Source organism: Dendrobates tinctorius, unplaced genomic scaffold, assembly GCF_039654945.1.
Source record: "Dendrobates tinctorius isolate UK_male_01 unplaced genomic scaffold, ASM3965494v1 ptg000014l, whole genome shotgun sequence".
NCBI lineage: Eukaryota > Metazoa > Chordata > Amphibia > Anura > Dendrobatidae > Dendrobates > Dendrobates tinctorius.
The window spans coordinates 3228625-3248786 of NW_027361682.1; the positions used below are offsets into that span (position 1 = coordinate 3228625).

At 49.2% G+C, this 20162-nt stretch overlaps 2 protein-coding genes across 2 annotated transcripts in view; one reads left to right on the forward strand and one right to left on the reverse strand.

Annotated features, from left to right (window-relative positions):
- Positions 1–5311: 5311 nt before the first annotated feature.
- On the reverse strand, positions 5312–6761 carry LOC141074169 (gastrula zinc finger protein XlCGF66.1-like). The gene is made up of 4 exons (XM_073561699.1): positions 6643–6761; positions 6265–6414; positions 5958–6137; positions 5312–5875 (listed from the first exon to the last, which is right to left on the reverse strand). Exons 1-4 carry the CDS (start codon positions 6667–6669, stop codon positions 5738–5740), a joined length of 495 nt encoding a protein of 164 aa, XP_073417800.1. The 5' UTR covers positions 6670–6761; the 3' UTR covers positions 5312–5737.
- A 272-nt stretch (positions 6762–7033) lies between these two features.
- Positions 7034–20162, forward strand: part of LOC141073760 (uncharacterized) — a 60875-nt gene continuing 47746 nt past the window's right edge. Inside the window, exons 1-5 of the mRNA XM_073561164.1 lie at positions 7034–7199; positions 7329–7508; positions 7591–7714; positions 7798–7895; positions 17032–17122. Coding sequence (XP_073417265.1) covers positions 7122–7199; positions 7329–7508; positions 7591–7714; positions 7798–7895; positions 17032–17122 — 571 coding nt within the window. The 5' untranslated portion in view covers positions 7034–7121. The remainder of the gene's footprint in view (positions 7200–7328; positions 7509–7590; positions 7715–7797; positions 7896–17031; positions 17123–20162) is intronic.

The following is a 20162-nucleotide window of genomic DNA, read 5'->3' on the forward strand; positions in this document are numbered from 1 at the left end:
GTATAATGGGCCCCAAATATTATTTCATACAGCATAATGGGCCCCATATATTACTTCTTGGAGTATAATGGGCCCCATATATTACTTCATACAGTATAATGGCCCCCATATATTACTTCATACAGTATAATGGGCCCCATATATTACTTCATACAGTATTATGAGCACCATATATTACTGCATACAGTATAATGGGCACCATATATTACTTTATACAGTATAATGGGCCCCAAATATTATTTCATACAGCATAATGGGACGCATATATTGCTTCATACAGTATAATGGGCACCATATATTACTTCATACAGCATAATAGGCACCATTTATTACTGCATACAGTATAATGGGCACCATATATTACTTCATACAGTGTAATGGGCCCCATATAATTCTTCTACCCAAACCCCGCTGTTCTGGTCTCCTCAGTGTATTCTGATCCTCCGCAGTGCTTGGCACAGGGACATCATTAACTTTACCTATATAATTGTCCACTTGGACTGATAGTAATAGTGATTTGTTTGTACCCTGTTGTCTGGCGCTGGCCCACTTTATGGGGGTGCTCAGGGCATATGATTATACACCAGTAAAAAGTATGAGAGGCTCAATGTGACCAGTGCCACCTAGTTTCCTACCTCTTATTCGACTGGTACTGTGGGCACACTGACTGGTACTGAGGAAAAGAAAGAAAGAAAAGAGAGAAAAAGAAAACAGAGAGAGAAAGAAAGAGGGGAAAGAAAGAAATAACAGAGAAAGAAAGAAGGAAAGAAACAGAGAGGAAGAAAGATTCTATAAACATACTATAGCAGCCCGGCTCCCACTGTAGTGCCCACCTGAGCCTCCCGATGCAGGACATATCATGAACCGCTCACATGGCCGGCATCCCGAGTCCACGGAGATCCTGCTGTCCACGCTGTTGGGGGAGGATACGGTGATGGATCTGAAGCATTCCCTGAAGTGCCTCCATGGTTCCGTCACAATCTCCTCCCGAAATTACCTAATTTCTAGTCAGCTTCTAGCACGTCACTTCCGGTGGAACGTCACGTGCAAATTTTAAAGTGCTCCTCGGGGCTCCGCCGTGTACTCCTGTGTCCGCGGGAAAAGTAACCTCCCAGCCAGGGCAGTGGGGCAGAATCTCTCTCAAAATCGGGACTGTCCCGCTGGGAGGTATGAATGCTCCCCACCATATACCTTGTACACGTATGGCTCCGCATACATCATACACACACAGTTCCGCTTTTTATGCCTCATACACACACGGCTCCGTTCTGTACACCCCGCACACACATGGCTCCACTCAGTACACACATGGCTCCACTCCGTAAACCTCGTACACATGCGGCTCTGCTCCGTACACCTTGTACACACATGGCCACGCTCTTTAAACCTTTTAAACACAAATGGCTCCATTCCGTAAACCTTGTACACATGCGGCTTTGCTCCATACACCTCGTACACACGCGGTTCCGATCCATACACCTCACACACACGTGCGGCTCTGCTCCGTACACGTACTGCTCTGCTCTGTACACCTCGCACACGCGCTGCTTCGCTCCGTACACCTCGCACACGCGCTGCTCTACTCCGTACACCTCGCACACGCGCTGCTCTGCTCCGTACACACAGCTCCACTCCGTGTACACACACGGCTCCGCTCCGTACACACACACGGCTCTGCTCCATACACATCTCTGCTCCGTACACCTCGTACGCATGCGGTTCTGCTCCTTACACCTCGCACACATGTGGCTCCAATCCGTACACCTCGCACACACACAGCTCCGCACACCCCACACACTCGCAGCTCTGCTCCGTACACCTCGTACACGCACACGGCTCCACTCCGTGTACACACACAGCTCCACTCCATACACATCTCTGCTCCATACACCTCGTACACACACACAGCTCCACTCCATACACATCTCTACAACGTACACCTCGTACATGTGCAGCTCTGCTCTGTGCACCTCCCACACACGGCTCCGCTCCTTACACCTCGTACACACGCGGCTCCGCTCCTTACACCTCGCACAGACGCGGCTCCGCTCCGTACACCTCGTACGAGGCTCCGCTCCGTACACCTCGTACGCACGCGGCTCCGCTCCGTACACCTCGTACGCACGCGGCTCCGCTCCGTACACCTCGTACGCACGCGGCTCCGCTCCGTACACCTCGTACAAACGCGGCTCTGCTCCGTACACCTCGTACAAACGCGGCTCCGCTCCGTACACCTCGTACACACGCGGCTCTGCTCCGTACAACTGGTACACGCAGCTCCACTCCGTACACCTCACACACTCGAGGCTCTGCTCCGTACACCTTGTACACACACACGGCTCCGCTCCGTACACCTCACATACTAATACTAGAGAAGAGAGAGAGAATTCAAAAAGATATAAATAAACTGGAGAAGTGGGCAGCAACTAACAGAATGGTTTTTAACAGGGAGAAATGCAAAGTACTACATCTGGGCAATAAAAATGAAAAAAGCATATACAGAATGGGAGAAATAGGGCTAAGTGACAGCACATGTGAAAAAGACTTGGGTATACTAATAGATCACAGACTGAATATGAGTCAACAGTGTGATGCAGCAGCAAAAAAGGCAAATGCAATTCTAGGATGTATTAACAGAAGCATACAGTCCAGATCACGTGAAGTCATTATTTCCCTCTACTCCTCTTTGGTCAGACCTCATCTGGAATATTGTGTCCAGTTTTGGGCACCACATTTTAAAAAAGACATCAACAAATTGGAGCAAGTTCAGAAAAGAGCGACCAGAATGGTGACTGGTCTGCAAACCCTGTCTTATGAGGAAAGGTTGCAGGATTTGGGAATGTTTAGTTTGCAAAAGAGAAGACTGAGAGGAGACTTAATAGCTGTCTACAAATATCTAAAGGGCTGTCACATTGTAGAAGGATCAACTTTATTCTCATTTGCACAAGGAAAGACTAGAAGCAATGGGATGAAACTGAATGGGAGGAGACACAGATTAGATATTAGAAAAAACTTTTTGACAGTTAGAGTGATCAATGAGTGGAACAGGCTGCCACGATAAGTGGTGAGTTCTCCTTCAATGGAAGTCTTCAAACAGAGGCTGGACAGACATCTGACTGGGATGATTTAGCGAATCCTGCTTTGAGCAGGGGGTTGGACCAGATGGCCCAGGAGGTCCCTTCCAACTCTACGATTCTATACTCGAGGCTCTGCTCCTTACACCTTGTACACACACGGCTCCACTCCGTACACCTTGTACACGTGCGGCTCTGCTCCATACACCTCGTACACGTGCACCTCTGCTCCGTGCACCTCGGTCCTTGTACACACGCGACTCTGCTCCTTATACCTCGTACACACGGCTCCGCTCCGTACACCTCGCACGCACGCGGCTCCGCTCCGTACACCTCGCACGCGGCTCCGCTCCGTACACCTCGAACGCACGCGGCTCCGCTCCGTACACCTCGTACGCACGTGACTCCGCTCCATACACCTCGTACACGCAGCTCCGCTCCGTACACCTCACACACTCGAGGCTCTGCTCCGTACACCTCGTACACACACACGGCTCCACTCCGTACACCTTGTACATGTGCGGCTCTGTTCCATACACCTCGTACACGTGCACCTCTGCTCCGTGCACCTCGGTCCTCGTACACACGCGGCTCTGCTCCTTATACCTCGTACACACGGCTCCGCTCCGTACACCTCGCACGCACGCAGCTCTGCTCCGTACACCTCGCACGCACGCGGCTCTGCTCCATACACCTCGCACGCACGCGGCTCCGTACACTTCGTACGCACGCGGCTCCGCTCACCTCGTACGCACGCGGCTCCGCTCCGTACACCTCGTACGAATGCGGCTCCGCTCCGTACACCTCGTACGAACGCGGCTCTGCTCCGTACACCTCACACACTCGAGGCTCTGCTCCGTACACCTCGTACACACACACACGGCTCCGCTCCGTACACCATACACACTCGAGGCTCTGCTCCGTACACCTCGTACACACACACGGCTCCACTCCGTACACCTTGTACACAGTGGCGGATTAAGTGGACTATGGGCCCGGGGCTGTTCATAAAACCTGGGCCCCTGTACCCCCCTTCCCACCTGAGCGCTGCGGTCCCCGTGCGGGAATTGACAGCCGTACGGACCGCAGCACTTGGTTTGCTGCGGGTCCATACGGAAAACCCGCCACCATTCCACCACGTGTGGACATGGCCTAAAAAGACGTTGCACATAAGCTGTAGGCCTATGGCCAATACGCACAAAATCACGCTCCATCACCCCATCATTGCCTGCTCCATCACCCCATCACTGCCTGCTCCATCACCCCCATCATTGTCTGCTCCATCACCCCATAATTGCCTGCTCCATCACCCCCATCATTGCCTGCTCCATCACCCCATCACTGCCTGCTCCATCACCCCCATCATTGCCTGCTCCATCACCCCATCATTGTCTGCTCCATCACCCCCATCATTGCCTGCTCCATCACCCCATCATTGTCTGCTCCATCACTCCCCTCATTGCCTGCTCCATCACCCCATCACTGCCTGCTCCATCACTCCCATCATTGCCTGCTCCATCATACACACAGACATACAAACACACACAGACATACATACATACACACAAGACACCACCTCTCTCCTCTCACCTGTCCGCAGCATCGCCCGAGCTTCCTCCCTCACACAGCAGCGGCCGCTGAATGATGATGTCATTCAGCGGCGCTCCTCTGTGTGAAACAGGAAGCGCGGCCTCCGGGCAGGAAGCAGGACGGACCCTTGCCGCTCTGCTCCTGCTATTCAGTCTTGCAGGCAGCGGAGCTGCCGTGATCGCATCGCTCCCTGCCCGCCGCTGCACTGCACTGCAGGGTGGAATTGCTGCTGCCGCGCCGCCCCCACACACATGCCGCCTGGGGCGGACCACCCCCCCCCACCACGCTACGCCAGTGCCCTGGGCCCCCAAAAAACCTTGGGCCCGGGGCGACCGCCCCATCCGCCCCTATTAAGATCCGCCATTGCTTGTACACGTGCAGCTCTGCTCCATACACCTCGTACACGTGCACATCGGTCATCGTACACACGCGGTTCTGCTCCTTATACCTCGTACACACGGCTCCGCTCCGTACACCTCACACACACGGCTCCACTCCGTACACATCTCTGCTCCGTACACCTCGTACACTTGCAGCTCTGCTTTGTACACCTCACACACTTATGGCTCTGCTACATACACCCTGTAAACCCCCTTGACCCCACAAATAAACTTCCCTCATCCAGGACGATGACAGCCAGCAGAATCCTGCATAATAATAATCTTTATTTTTATATAGCGCTAACATATTCCGCAGCGCTTTACAGTTTGCACACATTATCATCACTGTCCCCGATGGGGCTCACAATCTAAATTGCATAAAACAAGGGCTGATGCGCACAGGACCTGTGATGAGGTCATAGGAGGGGAGGAGTCAGGGTCACATGATATCCGGATTGAAGACGCTAGAGATGAGAAGAGGAGCTGACTACAGGGCCTGTGATGAGGTCACAGGAGGGGTGGAGTCTGGGGTCACATGATCAGGCCCCCCCCCCACATCTTCCCTCCTGTGATCTCATCAATTACAGCCTCTTGCATGACTGCAGCACCAGCGTGCAGAGGCTAAATTGTAGGTGCTGCGGGTATAGGAGCGCATAATGCCGCCCTCGGCTGCCTGCCACTTCAGCACCTGGCTCAACTTGCCTCATTATAGCTGCGGCCCTGCTCCCACTCCTCCATCATGACGTCCTTGTACAGATCTTTGTGTCCTTCTAAATACTCCCACTCCTCCATGGAGAAATAGACAGTGACATCCTGACACCTTATAGGAACCTGACACATACAATGATACCGTCACCCCCCGATCCCTCCATAGCGTTACTGTATAATGTCCCAGCATTCCCAGCAGTGTCACCTCTCCAGTCAGCAGCTCAATCATCTTGTAGGTGAGTTCTAGGATCTTCTGCTCATTGATGTCCTCATGTATCAGGGGGTGAGGTGGAGGCCCCGTGATTGGGCTCAGGGGTCTTCCCCATCCCTCAGACACAGGGGCCTGACAGCGCTCACTAGAGGTCTTCTTCACTACTGTGTAATCCTGGTTATGGAGAGACATTAATAAATCTCACTACAGACATTTCCAGAGTCCTCACCTCTCCAGTTCTGTCCGTCTGTTATTCCCATAGATAAGAATGATGGAATGTGACGTCATCAGAATCTCTCACCTCTCCAGTAAGCCGGAAGAGGATCTCTAGGGTGAGGTGTAATATCCTCTCCGCCATCTTGTCCCTGTCCCTCTCCATCCTTGTAGGGTCACTCAGGAGAATTCTCTTATATAGAAGATCTCCACTGAGAGGATCCGACATTGTAGGGACCTGTATGGGGAGAAGATGACGATGTATCATCATAAAGATCCCATGTAAGAAATCTCCAGAGCTGTTACCGGCTTCACATGATCACTACATCCAGTCATGGCCTCGTCCTGCCCCCTGTATAACACACAGTCCCATTATAGTCACATACAGAGATTTATCCCAGGCTCAGCACTGAGGGGGTTAATGTCCCCTGCCCCCGCCCAGTAATGGGGAATCTCCAGCACCTACCTCCACCTGCAGAGCTGCACACCACATATATGGCTGTTCTGTGCGCACAGGACCTGGGATGAGGTCATAGTCATGTGATCAGTTACATGTAGGGGTGGAGTCAGGGGCGTCAGACTCTTCATCATCCCAGGTCCTGTGCGCACAGAGCAGCCATATATGTGGTGTGCGGCTCTGCAGGTGGAGGTAGGTGCTGGAGATTCCCCATTACTGGGCACAGGGGACATTAACCCCCTCAGTGCTGAGCCTGGGATAAATCTCTGTGTGTGACTATAATGGGACTGTGTGTTACACCGGGGGCAGGACGGGGCCATGACTGGATGTAGTGATCATGTGAAGCCGGTAACAGCTCCGGAGATTTCTTACATGGGATCTTTATGATGTTACATCGTCATCTTCTCCCCATTCAGGTCCCTACAATATCGGATCCTCTCAGTGGAGATCTTCTATATAAGAGAATTCTCCTGAGTGACCCTACAAGGATGGATAGGGACAGGGACAAGATGGCGGAGAGGATATTACACCTCACCCTAGAGATCCTCTTCCGGCTTACTGGAGAGGTGAGAGATTCTGATGACGTCACATTACATCATTCTTATCTATGGGAATAACAGATGGACAGAACTGGAGAGGTGAGGACTCTGGAAATGTCTGTAGTGAGGTTTATTAATGTGTCTCTCCATAACCAGGATTACACAGTAGTGAAGAAGACCTCTAGTGAGCGCTGTCAGGCCCCTGTGTCTGAGGGATGGGGAAGACCCCTGAGCCCAATCACGGGGCCTCCACCTCACCCCCTGATACATGAGGACATCAATGACCAGAAGATCCTAGAACTCACCTACAAGATGACTGAGCTGCTGACTGGAGAGGTGACACTGCTGGGAATGCTGGGACATTATACAGTAACGCTATGGAGGGATCGGGGGATGACGGTATCATTGTATGTGTCAGGTTCCTATAAGGTGTCAGGATGTCACCGTCTATTTCTCCATGGAGGAGTGGGAGTATTTAGAAGGACACAAAGATCTGTACAAGGACGTCATGATGGAGGTTCCCCAGCCCCTCACATCACCAGGTAATAGACAGGACTAAATACACACGGCCTATAATTATCTGTATGTAAGGAATGAATTCAGTCCCTGTATGTGTTTCCTCCAGATCTATCCAGTGAGAGGACAACACCAGAGAGATGTCCCCGTCCTCTTCTTCCACAGAACTGGAAACAAGAAGATCTCAATGTTCCTCAGGATCATCAGGTAGATGGAGAGAAGGTGTCATGAGATCTCCACTATGCTGTGTAGAAGCTGTGAGGGTCTTGTGCTCAGTGTTGTTTTATCCTCTAGTATTATACACTGAACGGTAATTTATTAGAGACATCTGAAATTATGTGAAAACACAGGATCGCAGAGTGCAGCATAAATCGGAGTGATCTATTTTCAGAATGGGAAGATTAAGCAATCTGAGTTACTATGAACTACTTCTTTCTTCATCTCTCAGCATAGAACTGAACTCCACTGCACCCAGTCGTCTCTTCCATATTTTTCTTCATACCTAATATGTCTCAAGTGCTAAGAATCAGCAGTAGATGCTGCCACAACCTCACTCTACAGAGACCCACATACAATTTTATTGTTTTATAAATTGTATATTGTATTTCAGTGAAGCACCTAGAAACCATTCCAAGACTCCAGTACCCGCAGGACTGACCCTCTGTAACTCTCCCCTGCCCAGCTGCAGGATTGACCCTCTGTAACTCTCCCCTGCCCAGCTGCAGGGCTGACCCCCCTGTAACTCTCCCCTGCCCAGCTACAGGGCTGACCCTCTGTAACTCTCCCCTGCCCAGCTGCAGGGCTGACCCTCTGTAACTCTCCCCTGCCCAGCTGCAGGACTGACCCTCTGTAACTCTCCCCTGCCCAGCTGCAGGGCTGACCCTCTGTAACTCTCCCCTGCCCAGCTGCAGGGCTGACCCTCTGTAACTCTCCCCTGCCCAGCTGCAGGGCTGACCCTCTGTAACTCTCCCCTGCCCAGCTGCAGGACTGACCCTCTGTAACTCTCCCCTGCCCAGCTGCAGGGCTGACCCTCTGTAACTCTCCCCTGCCCAGCTGCAGGGCTGACCCTCTGTAACTCTCCCCTGCCCAGCTGCAGGGCTGACCCTCTTTAACTCTCCCCTGCCCAGCTGCAGGGCTGACCCTCTGTAACTCTCCTGCCCAGCTGCAGGGCTGACCCTCTGTAACTCTCCTGCCCAGCTGCAGGGCTGACCCTCTGTAACTCTCCTGCCCAGCTGCAGGGCTGACCCTCTGTAACTCTCCTGCCCAGCTGCAGGGCTGACCCTCTGTAACTCTCCCCTGCCCAGCTGCAGGGCTGACCCTCTGTAACTCTCCCCTGCCCAGCTGCAGGGCTGACCCTCTGTAACTCTCCCCTGCCCAGCTGCAGGGCTGACCCTCTGTAACTCTCCTGCCCAGCTGCAGGGCTGACCCTCTGTAACTCTCCTGCCCAGCTGCAGGGCTGACCCTCTGTAACTCTCCTGCCCAGCTGCAGGGCTGACCCTCTGTAACTCTCCCCTGCCCAGCTGCAGGGCTGACCCTCTGTAACTCTCCTGCCCAGCTGCAGGGCTGACCCTCTGTAACTCTCCTGCCCAGCTGCAGGGCTGACCCTCTGTAACTCTCCTGCCCAGCTGCAGGGCTGACCCTCTGTAACTCTCCTGCCCAGCTGCAGGGCTGACCCTCTGTAACTCTCCCCTGCCCAGCTGCAGGGCTGACCCTCTGTAACTCTCCCCTGCCCAGCTGCAGGGCTGACCCTCTGTAACTCTCCCCTGCCCAGCTGCAGGGCTGACCCTCTGTAACTCTCCTGCCCAGCTGCAGGGCTGACCCTCTGTAACTCTCCTGCCCAGCTGCAGGGCTGACCCTCTGTAACTCTCCTGCCCAGCTGCAGGGCTGACCCTCTGTAACTCTCCCCTGCCCAGCTGCAGGGCTGATCCTCTGTATCTCTCCCCTGCCCAGCTGCAGGGCTGACCCTCTGTAACTCTCTCCTGCCCAGCTGCAGGGCTGACCCTCTGTAACTCTCCCCTGCCCAGCTGCAGGGCTGACCCTCTGTAACTTTCCCCTGCCCAGCTGCAGGGCTGACCCTCTGTAACTTTCCCCTGCCCAGCTGCAGGGCTGACCCTCTGTAACTTTCCCCTGCCCAGGTGCAGGGCTGACCCTCTGTAACTTTCCCCTGCCCAGCTGCAGGGCTGACCCTCTGTAACTCTCCCCTGCCCGGCTGCAGGGCTGACCCTCTGTAACTCTCCCCTGCCCGGCTGCAGGGCTGACCCTCTGTAACTCTCCCCTGCCCGGCTGCAGGGCTGACCCTCTGTAACTCTCCCCTGCCCGGCTGCAGGGCTGACCCTCTGTAACTCTCTACTGCCCAGCTGCCTACAGTCCATAACTATCACACAAAAGTGACTACAATAAACCATAGCATTAACCATATAGTTATAGTACTATTCATCAGTGTTCTGTAATAACAGTATATTCTGCATCATCACACATATACCTTTATGTCACACATCAATTCTCTTCAGGAGGTGCCAGGATCTTCCATTCCTTTACACCAGGAATATGACAGTGAGTTTTCCACCTCCAGAGTCCTCAGATCTTAACCCTATAAAGCATCTCTGGGATGAGGTAGAATTAGTTGTTCAGGGCATCTCGGCACTTTCATCTACCATATATACTTGAATATAAGCCGAGATTTTCAGCCCATATTTTTGTACTGAAAGTCTCCCTCTCAGCTTATATTCGAGTCATATACACCAGGGGGTCGGAGGGGGAGGTGGGGCGGGGGTGTCAGGTCATACTTACCCGTCCTGGCCCTGTCTCTGCAGCCCCCAGCTTCTCTATCTCCCTTCCTGGCCTCAGCGGTCACATGGTACCGCTCATTACACTCATGAATATGCGCATATTCATGAGTGTAATGAGCGGTACCAAGTGACCGCTGAAGGCAGGAAGGGAGATCGCGGAGAAGCTGGGGGCTGCAGAGACCGGGCCAGGACGGGTAAGTATAGCGATATTCACCTGTCCCCCGGCCCATCGTTGCTTGCTGCTGTCTGGACGTCATCTGTCAGTGACGTTCAGACAGCAGAGGGCACGGTGACGTGGTTGTTCGCGCCGCGACCCCTGCAGTCTGAATGTCACTGACAGATGACGTGCCAGACATCAGCAAGCAGCGATGGACCGGGCGACAGGTGAATATCTCAGGTGCCAGCAGTGACACCGGCACCTGACCCCCAGCGACGGAGAGGTGAGCATGTAATTTTTTTTTTTTTAAATGCAGCAGCAGCGGCAGCACATGGGGGCATAATCTTTGGAGCATCTTATGGGGGCAGCATATGAGGGGCATAATCTATGGAGCATCTTATAGGGGCAGCATATTGGGGCATAATCTATGGGGCATCTTATGGGGGCAGCATATAGGGGCATAATCTATGGAACATCTTATGGGGCAGCATATGAGGTGCATAATCTATGGAGCATTTTATAGGGGCAGCATATTGGGGCATAATCTATGGAGCATCTTATAGGGGCAGCATATTGGGGCATAATCTATGGAGCATCTTATGGGGCCATAACCTTTACGGAGCAGCATATGGGGCATATTATTCTATGGAGCATATTATGGGGCCATTATTAACCTTTGTGCAGCATTACATGGGGTGTATTTTGTATGGAGCATCTTATGGGGACATCATGAACTGTATGGAGCATTATATGGGGCTCCTGATTCAATATGGATATTCAAAAACATTTAAACTACTGATGTCTCAATTAATTTTACTTTTATTGGTATCTATTTTTATTTTTTAAATTCACCAGTAGCTGCTGCATTTTCCACCCTAGGCTTATACTCGAGTATATATGGTAATTTGTGGCAAGTACAAGAACCTATCCTGTTGACATGGGCCAGTATTCCTGGGGAACAATCTCAGCACCTTGTGCAATCTATGACGTGATTAATATCTGAGGTTCTGAAGGGGAAGAAGATCCTATGTGTTACTAGATGGGTGTATCTAGTAATGTGGCCATTCAGTGTATGTGTTATATCTGGTGGAGACTAGGGGTGAGGGTACTCTCAGACTGGTGTATAACAGGGCTGAGTGCTGTGTGATTTTAACCCCTTACTGCCATTGGACGGGATAGTACATCCAATGGCAGTACCCCCGCTTTGATGAGGGCTCCGGCGGTGAGCCCGCATCAAAGGTGGGACAAGTCAGCTGTTTTCAACAGCTGACATGTGCCCGTAATAGGCGCAGGTGGAATCGCAATCCACCCGCGCCTATTAACTAGTTAAATCCTGCTGTCAACAATTTAACCAGCGCTTCCGGCCGCCGGGCCAGAAATACGCACATCGCTGACCCTCATCCCATGATCAGGGGTCAGCGATTGTTGCCATAGCAACCTGGGGATTTCCTAGATACCTCTATGGTTGTTGATGAGGCATTGCTTTGAGCGCCACCCGGTGGTCAGTGCTCATAGCAATGCTGTAATTCTGCTACATATAGGCGATCTGCTCATCACCTATATGTAGCAGAGCCAATCAAGTAGTGGATCCCATGGAGACTATTGAAGCATGCCAAAATTTAAAAAAAAAATGTTTTAAAAAAATATGAAAAAAAAACTATATAAGATTAAATCAGCCCCCTTTCGCCCCATTCAAAATAAAACAATAAAAAAAATCACACATACACATATTTGGTATCACCGCATTCAGAATCGCCCGATCTATCAATAAAAAAGGATTAATCTGATCGCTAAACGGTGAAGCGAGAAAAAAAATCAAAACACCAGAATTACGTTTTTTGGTTGCGGCGACATTGCATTAAAATGCAATAACGGGCGATCAAAAGAACATATCTGCACATAAATGGTATTCTTAAGAAGTCAGCTCGGTGTGCAAAATATAAGCCCTCAACCAACCCCAGATTGCGGAAAATGGAGACGCTATGGATCTCGGAAAATGGCAAAATTGTTTTTTTTGTTTTTTAACCCCTTCACTACCAAGGGTGGTTTGCACGTTAACTCCCGGGCCAATTTTTACAATTCTGACCACTGTCCCTTTATGAGGTCATAACTCTGAAACGCTTCCATGGATCCCGGTGATTCTGACATTGTTTTCTCGTGACATATTGTACTTCATGTTAGTGGTAAAATTTCATTCAAAAAACTTGCGTTTATTTGTGAAAAAAACGGAAATTTGGCGAAAATTTTGAAAATTTCGCAATTTTCCAACTTTGAATTTTTATGCCCTTAAATCACAGCGATACGGCACACAAAAAACTTAATAAATAACATTTCCCACATGTTTACTTTACATCAGCACAATTTTGGAACCAAAATTTTTTTTTGTTAGGAAGTTATAAGGGTTAAAAATTGACCAGCGATTTTTCATTTTTGCAACACCATTTTATTTTTAGGGACCACATCACATTTGAGGGGTCTATATGATAGAAAATACCCAAAAGTGACACCATTCTAAAAACTGCACCCCTTAAGGTGCTTAAAATCACATTCAAGAAGTTTATTAACCCTTTAGGTGCGTCACAGGAATTTTTAGAATATTTAAAAAAAAAAATGAACATTTAACTTTTTTTCACAAAAAAAATACTTCAGGTTCAATTTTCTTTTTTTTACCAAGGGTAACAGGAGAAATTGGACTGCAAAAGTTAATGTGCAATTTGTCCTGAGTACGCTGATACCTGATATGTGGGGGGGGGGGAACCACTGTTTCGGCGCATGGCAGACCTCAGTAGGGAAGGAGCGCCGTTTGACTTTTTCAATGCAAAATTGGCTGGAATTCAGATCGAATGCCATGTCGCGTTTGGAGAGCCCCTGATGCACCTAAACAGTGGAAACCCCCCCAAGTGACCCCATTTTGGAAACTAGACCCCCAAAGGAACTTATCTAGATATGTGGTGAGAACTTTGAACCCACAAGGGCTTCACCGAAGTTTATAACGTACAGCGGTACAATTAAAAAATCATATTTTTTCCACAAAAATGATCTTTTCACCCCCAATTTTTATTTTTCCAAGGGTAACAGGACCCTAAAAGTTATTGTGCAATTTGTCCTGAGTACGCTGATACCCCATATCTTGGTGTAAATGACTATTTGGGCGCATAGCAGAGCTTGGAAGGGAAGCAGCGCCATTTGACGTTTTTGGCTAGAATTGAGATCGGACACCGTGTCGCATTTGGAAAGCCCCTGATGTACCAAATCAGTAGAAACCCCCCACAAATGACACCATTTTGGAAACTAGACCCCCCAAGGAACTTATCTAGATGTGTTGTGTAGTGAGCACTTTGAACCCCCAAGGGCTTCACAGAAGTTTATAATGCCCAGGCATGAAAATAAAAAAATCGTATTTTTTCCACAAAGATGATCAATTAGTCTCCAATTTTTTTTATTTTCCCAAGGGTAACAGGAGAAATTGGACCCCAAAAGTTGTTGTCCAATTTGTCCTGAGTACGCTGATACCTCATATGTGGGAGAAAACTACTGTATGGGCACACGTCTGGGCTCGGAAGGGAAGTAGTGACGTTTTTGGAATGCAGACTTTGATGGCATGGTCTGCGGGTGTCATGTTGCTTTTGGAGAGCCCCTGATGTACCTAAACAGTGGAAACCCCCCATAAGTGACCCCATTTTGGAAACTAGACCCCCTAATGAACTTATCTAGATGTGTGGTGAGCACTTTGAACCCCCAAATGCTTCACAGAAGTTTATAACGCCTGGGCGTGAAAATAAAAAAATCATTTTTTTCCGCAAAAATGATATTTTTGCCCCCAATTTTTTATTTTCCTAAGGGTAACAGGAGAAATTGGACCCCAAAAGTTGTTTTGTAATTTGTCCTGAGTAGGCTGATACCCCATATGTGGGGGTAAAACACTGTTTGGGCGCATGGCAGAGCTTGGAAGGGAAGGAGCACCATTTGACTTTTTCAACGCAGAATTGGCTGGAATTGAGATCAGACTCCATGTTGCATTTGGAGAGCACCTGATGTGCCCAAACAGTGGAAACCCCCCAATTATAACTCCAACCCTAACCCCAACACACCCCTAACCCGAGCCCTAACCCTAGCCCTAACCCTAATGGGAAAATGGAAATAAATACATTTTCTTTTAATTTTATTATTTTTCCCTAACTAAGGGGGTGATAGCGGGGGGTTTGATTTACTATTTATGGCGGTTTTTATGTTTGGCGGCTGTCACACGCGAAAAGACGCTTTTTATTGTAAAAATAGTTTTTGCATCACCACATATTGTGAGCTATAATTTTTCCGTATTTTGACCCACCAAGTCATGTGAGGTCTTATTTTTTGCAGGACGAGTTGACGTTTTTATTGGTATCATGTTCGGGCACGTGACATTTTTTGATCGCTTTTTATTCCGATTTTTGGGACGCAGAATGAACAAAAACCAGCGTTTCATGAATTTCTTTTGGGGGGGTGCGTTTACACCGTTCCGCGTGTGGTAAAATTGATAAAGCGGTTTTATTCTTCGGGTCAGTACGGTTACAGCGATACCTCATTTAGGTCTTTTTTTATGTTTTGTCGGTTTTTTGCAATGAAAACAATTTTATATAAAAAATAATTATTTTTGCATCGCTTTATTCTGCGAGCTATAACTTTTTTTTATTTTTTCGCTGATGATGCTGTGTGGTGGCTCGTTTTTTGCGGGACAAGCTGACGTTTTCAGCGGTACCATGGATATTTATATGCGTCTTTTTGATCGCGCGTTATTGCACTTTTTGTTCGGTGGTATGATAATAAATCATTATTTTTTGCTTCGTTTTTTATTTTTTAAGGGGTTCACTAAAGGGATTAACTAATGGGACAGTTTTATAGGGCGGGTCGCTACAGACGCGGTGATACCAAATATGTATACTTTTATTTATTTATTTTTTTTATTTTGAAAAAATGGATTTATTGGGGAATATTTTATTTTATTTTTTTTTTTTAATATTTTTAACACTTTTTTTTTTTTTTTTTTTTACTTTATTACCTTGTCCCAGGTGGGACATCACTGTCCTGTGACAGATCGCTGATCTGTCACATCACAGATCACTGTGACAGATCAGCGATCTGTCACAGGCACTGCTGCAGGCTTCCTCATGCCTGCGCTTTGCAGGCAATGAGGAAGTCAGCTCCCTACAGGCCCCCGAAGGCCCCCGTCGCCATCTTGGATCCGGGGGCCTGTAGGGAAAGAGACCCCCGCAGCAGCGCTGCACATTGCGCTGCTGTGGGGGGCTCAGGGAAGCACGGAGGGAGCCCCCAACCTGCCGATGCTTCCCTTTAACCCCCGGTACACCGCGATCGCGTTTGATCGCGGTGTACAAGGGGTTAACGTGTCGGGGGCGGTCCGTGACCGCCCCTGACACATTGTGCCGGGTGTCAGCTGTGATAATCAGCTGACACTCGGCCGCGATCAGCGGCGCTCACCACATGGGCGCCGCTGATCGCTGGGACGTAATATTCCGTCCATGGTAATTAGGTCCAGGGTCACATGGACAGAATATTACGTCCATTGTAGGTAAGGGGTTAAAGCTTTGGAATTTTTTTTTGCCACTCAGATAAAAAAGAACCTAGACATGTTTATTCGTAATGACCTAGAGAATCATAATGGCAGGTCAGTTTTAGCATTTAGTGAACCTAGCAAAAAAGTCAAACAAAAAAACGGTGTGGGATTGCACTTTTTTTTTGCAATTTCACCGCACTTGGAATTTTTTTCCCCATTTTTGAGTACACCACATGCTAAAACCAATTAGGTCATTCAAAAGTACAACTCGTCCCACAAAAAATAAGCTGTCACATGGCCATATTGATGGAAAAATAAAAAAGTTATGGCTCTGGGAAGAAGGGGAGCGGAAAACGAAAACCGAAAAAAGCTCCAGTCATTAAGGGGTTCATGGCAGTGCAGATCTGCAATTATTTTTTCATGCCAATTCAGCATGAGAAAACAATCGGAGCATGCTGCAGGTGCATCCGATGATCGGATTGCATTCACCCATTCAAGTCTTTGGGTACATGTGAAACATCAAACTGCACTCCGATGTCATCCGAGTGCAGTTGGATGTACGCTTACAAAGACAATGCAGAAGATGGAGAAATTAAGTTCTCCATCTTTCCCGCACCTGTACTGCAATTCTCTCATGAGAATCTGATCTTACCAAGGTGACACTCTGATCAGACTCTGACAGTGTTTGAGCCAAATGACATTAGTATAATCGGCCCAGTTCTGTCGCAGGAGAGAATATACACCAGTGTGAGTGGACCCTTAGATTTAGTTTGAACTTTGTTGTTTTTAAAAATCATTTCAACAAACGTCTCCATCTGTCTGTGACTTTTACAATCTTTGTTTCAGGGTGAAGATCTGCCCCATATTAATGCTACAGAGACATATGTGAGGGGTGATGAGCGATGTAAGGAGGAGATTCCTACAGATAACGGCACAGGTGAGTAGTGACCACTAACTGCAGAGAAGTCACAGGTAGAGTTGAGCGAAACGGGTCGGTCAAATTCATAAGTCGCCGACTTTCGCTGAAGTCGGGTTTCATGAAACGAATCCCGACCACAGCATGAGGTCGGCGACCAGAGCGCCAAAGTCGCGTTTCAAATGATGCTTCCAGCGCCCTTTTTCAGCCAATGATGGAGGACGCACACTGTGGGCAGCGCGATGACATGGGCAGCGGTCACCACCGTCTTTGAGAAGGGCATGCAAGTGATTGGCTGGCTTTGTGTGGCGTCACAGGGGCTATAAAAGGGGCGTGCACACCGACCGTCATCTTACTTCTGCCGATCTTAGCATAGGGAGAGGTTGCAGCTGCTGATTCTGTAGGGAGAGCGTTAGGCAGGGAAGAAGAACCAAAAAACTGCTTCTGCTGGTAGCGATTTCCACTTACAACACAACAGTTTGTGTGCAGTGACAGGGGAGGATATATTTTTGTGCATCAGCTCTGTTGGTTATTAGGCTCCCTGAGAGCTGCATTGCTGTTTGCACACTGCTGTGCAAACTCCTTTTTTAAAAGCAAAAATACTTTTCTTCCTCTTTTCTGCACAGTTACCAAGGGTTCATTTTTCCACACTTTTGTGTGCAGCAGTCCTGCTTATTAGGCTGCCTGCTGCCATACTTGGACTGAGAGCATCATTGTCAGCGTCATCAAATCTCTAGGGAGCTTCCAATTCTCCCCAATACTATATACACACCTTGTACTTTGTCATACACCAGCCAATTTCAGCCTGTTAAATTGAGGTGTAATCTATAGTGGGCCTGAGATAATAGTTCAGCCTCCTAAATTCTCTAGGGAGATTCAAATTCTCCCCAATACTATATACACCTTGTACCTTGTTTTACAGTACCATATAGCTGGTGGTATTTTGGGTACATTTTTCCAAAAATGAGGAAGTATGGTGGAAGAGGCCGTGGAAGTGGGCGGGGGTTGCCAGCTGGTACTGATGGTGGTGGGGTTGGTGGTGCATCTGCTGGTAGTGGCAAAAGCACAATAGCAGCTAAGGCAGGAGGTGTTGAGCCTGCATCATCGTCTGGCTCCACAAGGCCTCGAAGGCTCTCTTTTCTGAGAGTAGGTAAACCGCTTTTAAAGCCGGAGCTTCAGGAACAAGTTTTGGCTAACATTGCTGACACAGCCTCCAGCTCTATCGCCTCCTCTTCTGAAGTTTCAAAAAATAAAAGCACTGAGTCGTCAATGGAGGCTCCTGGTCAGGAACAACACCTTTCCTTGTGTCCTTCACCCCTACCAAAAGTGAAGGATGTGGCAGGCCACACTACAGATTACTCCATGGAGCTCTTTTCACATACCATGCCTGGGTTATTAAGTCAAATCGTGAATTCCCCAGTCCAAGATGAATCTGACATGGAGTGCACTGATGCACAGCCACTGCTAGATTTTTCTGCTGGTATATTCACTCAGAGCACTACATTGTCCTCGCAGTGTACTGAGCCAGAATCTGACCCTGATGAATCTCAGGTGCCCCTTCCCGCATACTATACCACCTTACACGGTGACACAGAAGAAGGTGCACATGAAATTGAAGAGGAGGTGATGGATGACCCAGTTGTTGACCCAGATTGGCATCCATTGGGGGAAGAGGGTGCCGCTGCCAATAGCTCAGAAGAGGAGGAGGAGGATCCGCAGCAGGCATCGACATCGCAACAGCTGTTATCTGGCAGGCCCGTAGCAGTCCAAAAACGGTTTACAAAAACCCAACGAGTTGCAAGACAGCTTGGCCAGACAGTCAAATTAGCACAGCGTGCAAGGCCTCAAAATGTCTTCCATAGTAGGGAGAGTGCAGTGTGGCACTTTTTTGAACAAAATCCTCATGATCAGGCAACGGTTATCTGTAAGAAGTGCGCAAAGACCTTTAGCCAAGGGAAAAATCTGAGAAATTTGAATACCAGTTGCATGCTTAGACATTTAACCACCATGCACTTGCAAGCATGGATGGACTACCAAACCTCACGTACCAAATGTGCACCTGCTCCAAATGAATGTAGTCAGCAACGCTACATTGCTTCCCCCACTATAAGCCCACCGGTTAGCACACCACCAGCATCAAATGTTGAGGTGTCGTCGCAAGGCCAAAGCAGTCAGGGAATCACAATGTTATTGCTACGAAAGACTGAATCTAGGCCATCAGCAAGAATACGAACAAAATCACCAACCCTCTCTCAGTCCGCCATGTCCACCGCTAGTTACACCATATGCAGCTCTCAAGTCCAGCTCACCCTACCAGAGACTCTCGGTAGGACAAGAATGTACTCATCCTCTCATGCGCGTACACAGTGTTTGAATGCCTACATTGCCAAACTAATCTCGTTAGAGATGATGCCCTACCGGTTGGTTGAAAGCGAAGCTTTCCGCGAGCTCATGGCCTACGCAGTACCACGCTATGACCTATCCAGTCGGCACTTCTTTTCTCGAAAAGCCATCCCAGCCCTCCACCTGCATGTGAAAGACCGCATTGTCCATGCACTCAAGCAATCAGTGAGTGGAAAGGTGCACCTCACAACAGATGCATGGCCAGGGCCGTTACGTGTCCATCACTGCGCACTGGGTTAATGTGGTGGATGCAGGGTCCACAGGGGACAGCGGCGGTGGGACAGTGCTGCCTAGCCCACGGTATAGGAAACAGTTGGCTGTAGGTGTTCGACCCTCCTCCTCCAGAAGCGAAAGCTCGTCCACAGAGCGCAGTCGCACGAGCACTCCGTCCACAGCTGCCAGTGTTGCACATGAGGTGTCCCACTATCGAACAGCTAGTGGTAAGCGTCAGCAGGCTGTGTTGAAGATGATGTGTCTGAGCGACAACAGACACACCGCGGAGGTACTGGCCGACTACTTGCAGCGACAAACTGAGTCATGGCTGGGCAGTCTACATCTTGAGGCAGGCAAGGTAGTTAGTGATAACGGCTGGAATTTTGTGGCAGCCATAGCCCTTTCAAAACTCAGCAAATACCTTGCCTGGCTCACACCTTGAACC

What these genes read in the sequence shown, in the direction of transcription:
- LOC141074169 (XM_073561699.1), bottom strand. Translation starts at nt 6,669, where the DNA reads ATGTGGTGTGCAGCTCTGCAGGTGGAG. An exon ending in TCTTCCGGCTTACTGGAGAG is followed by an intron (nt 6,138 to 6,264) that starts GTGAGAGATTCT and finishes CTCCATAACCAG; the next exon opens with GATTACACAGTAGTGAAGAA. An exon ending in TTGAGCTGCTGACTGGAGAG is followed by an intron (nt 5,876 to 5,957) that starts GTGACACTGCTG and finishes TGTATGTGTCAG; the next exon opens with GTTCCTATAAGGTGTCAGGA.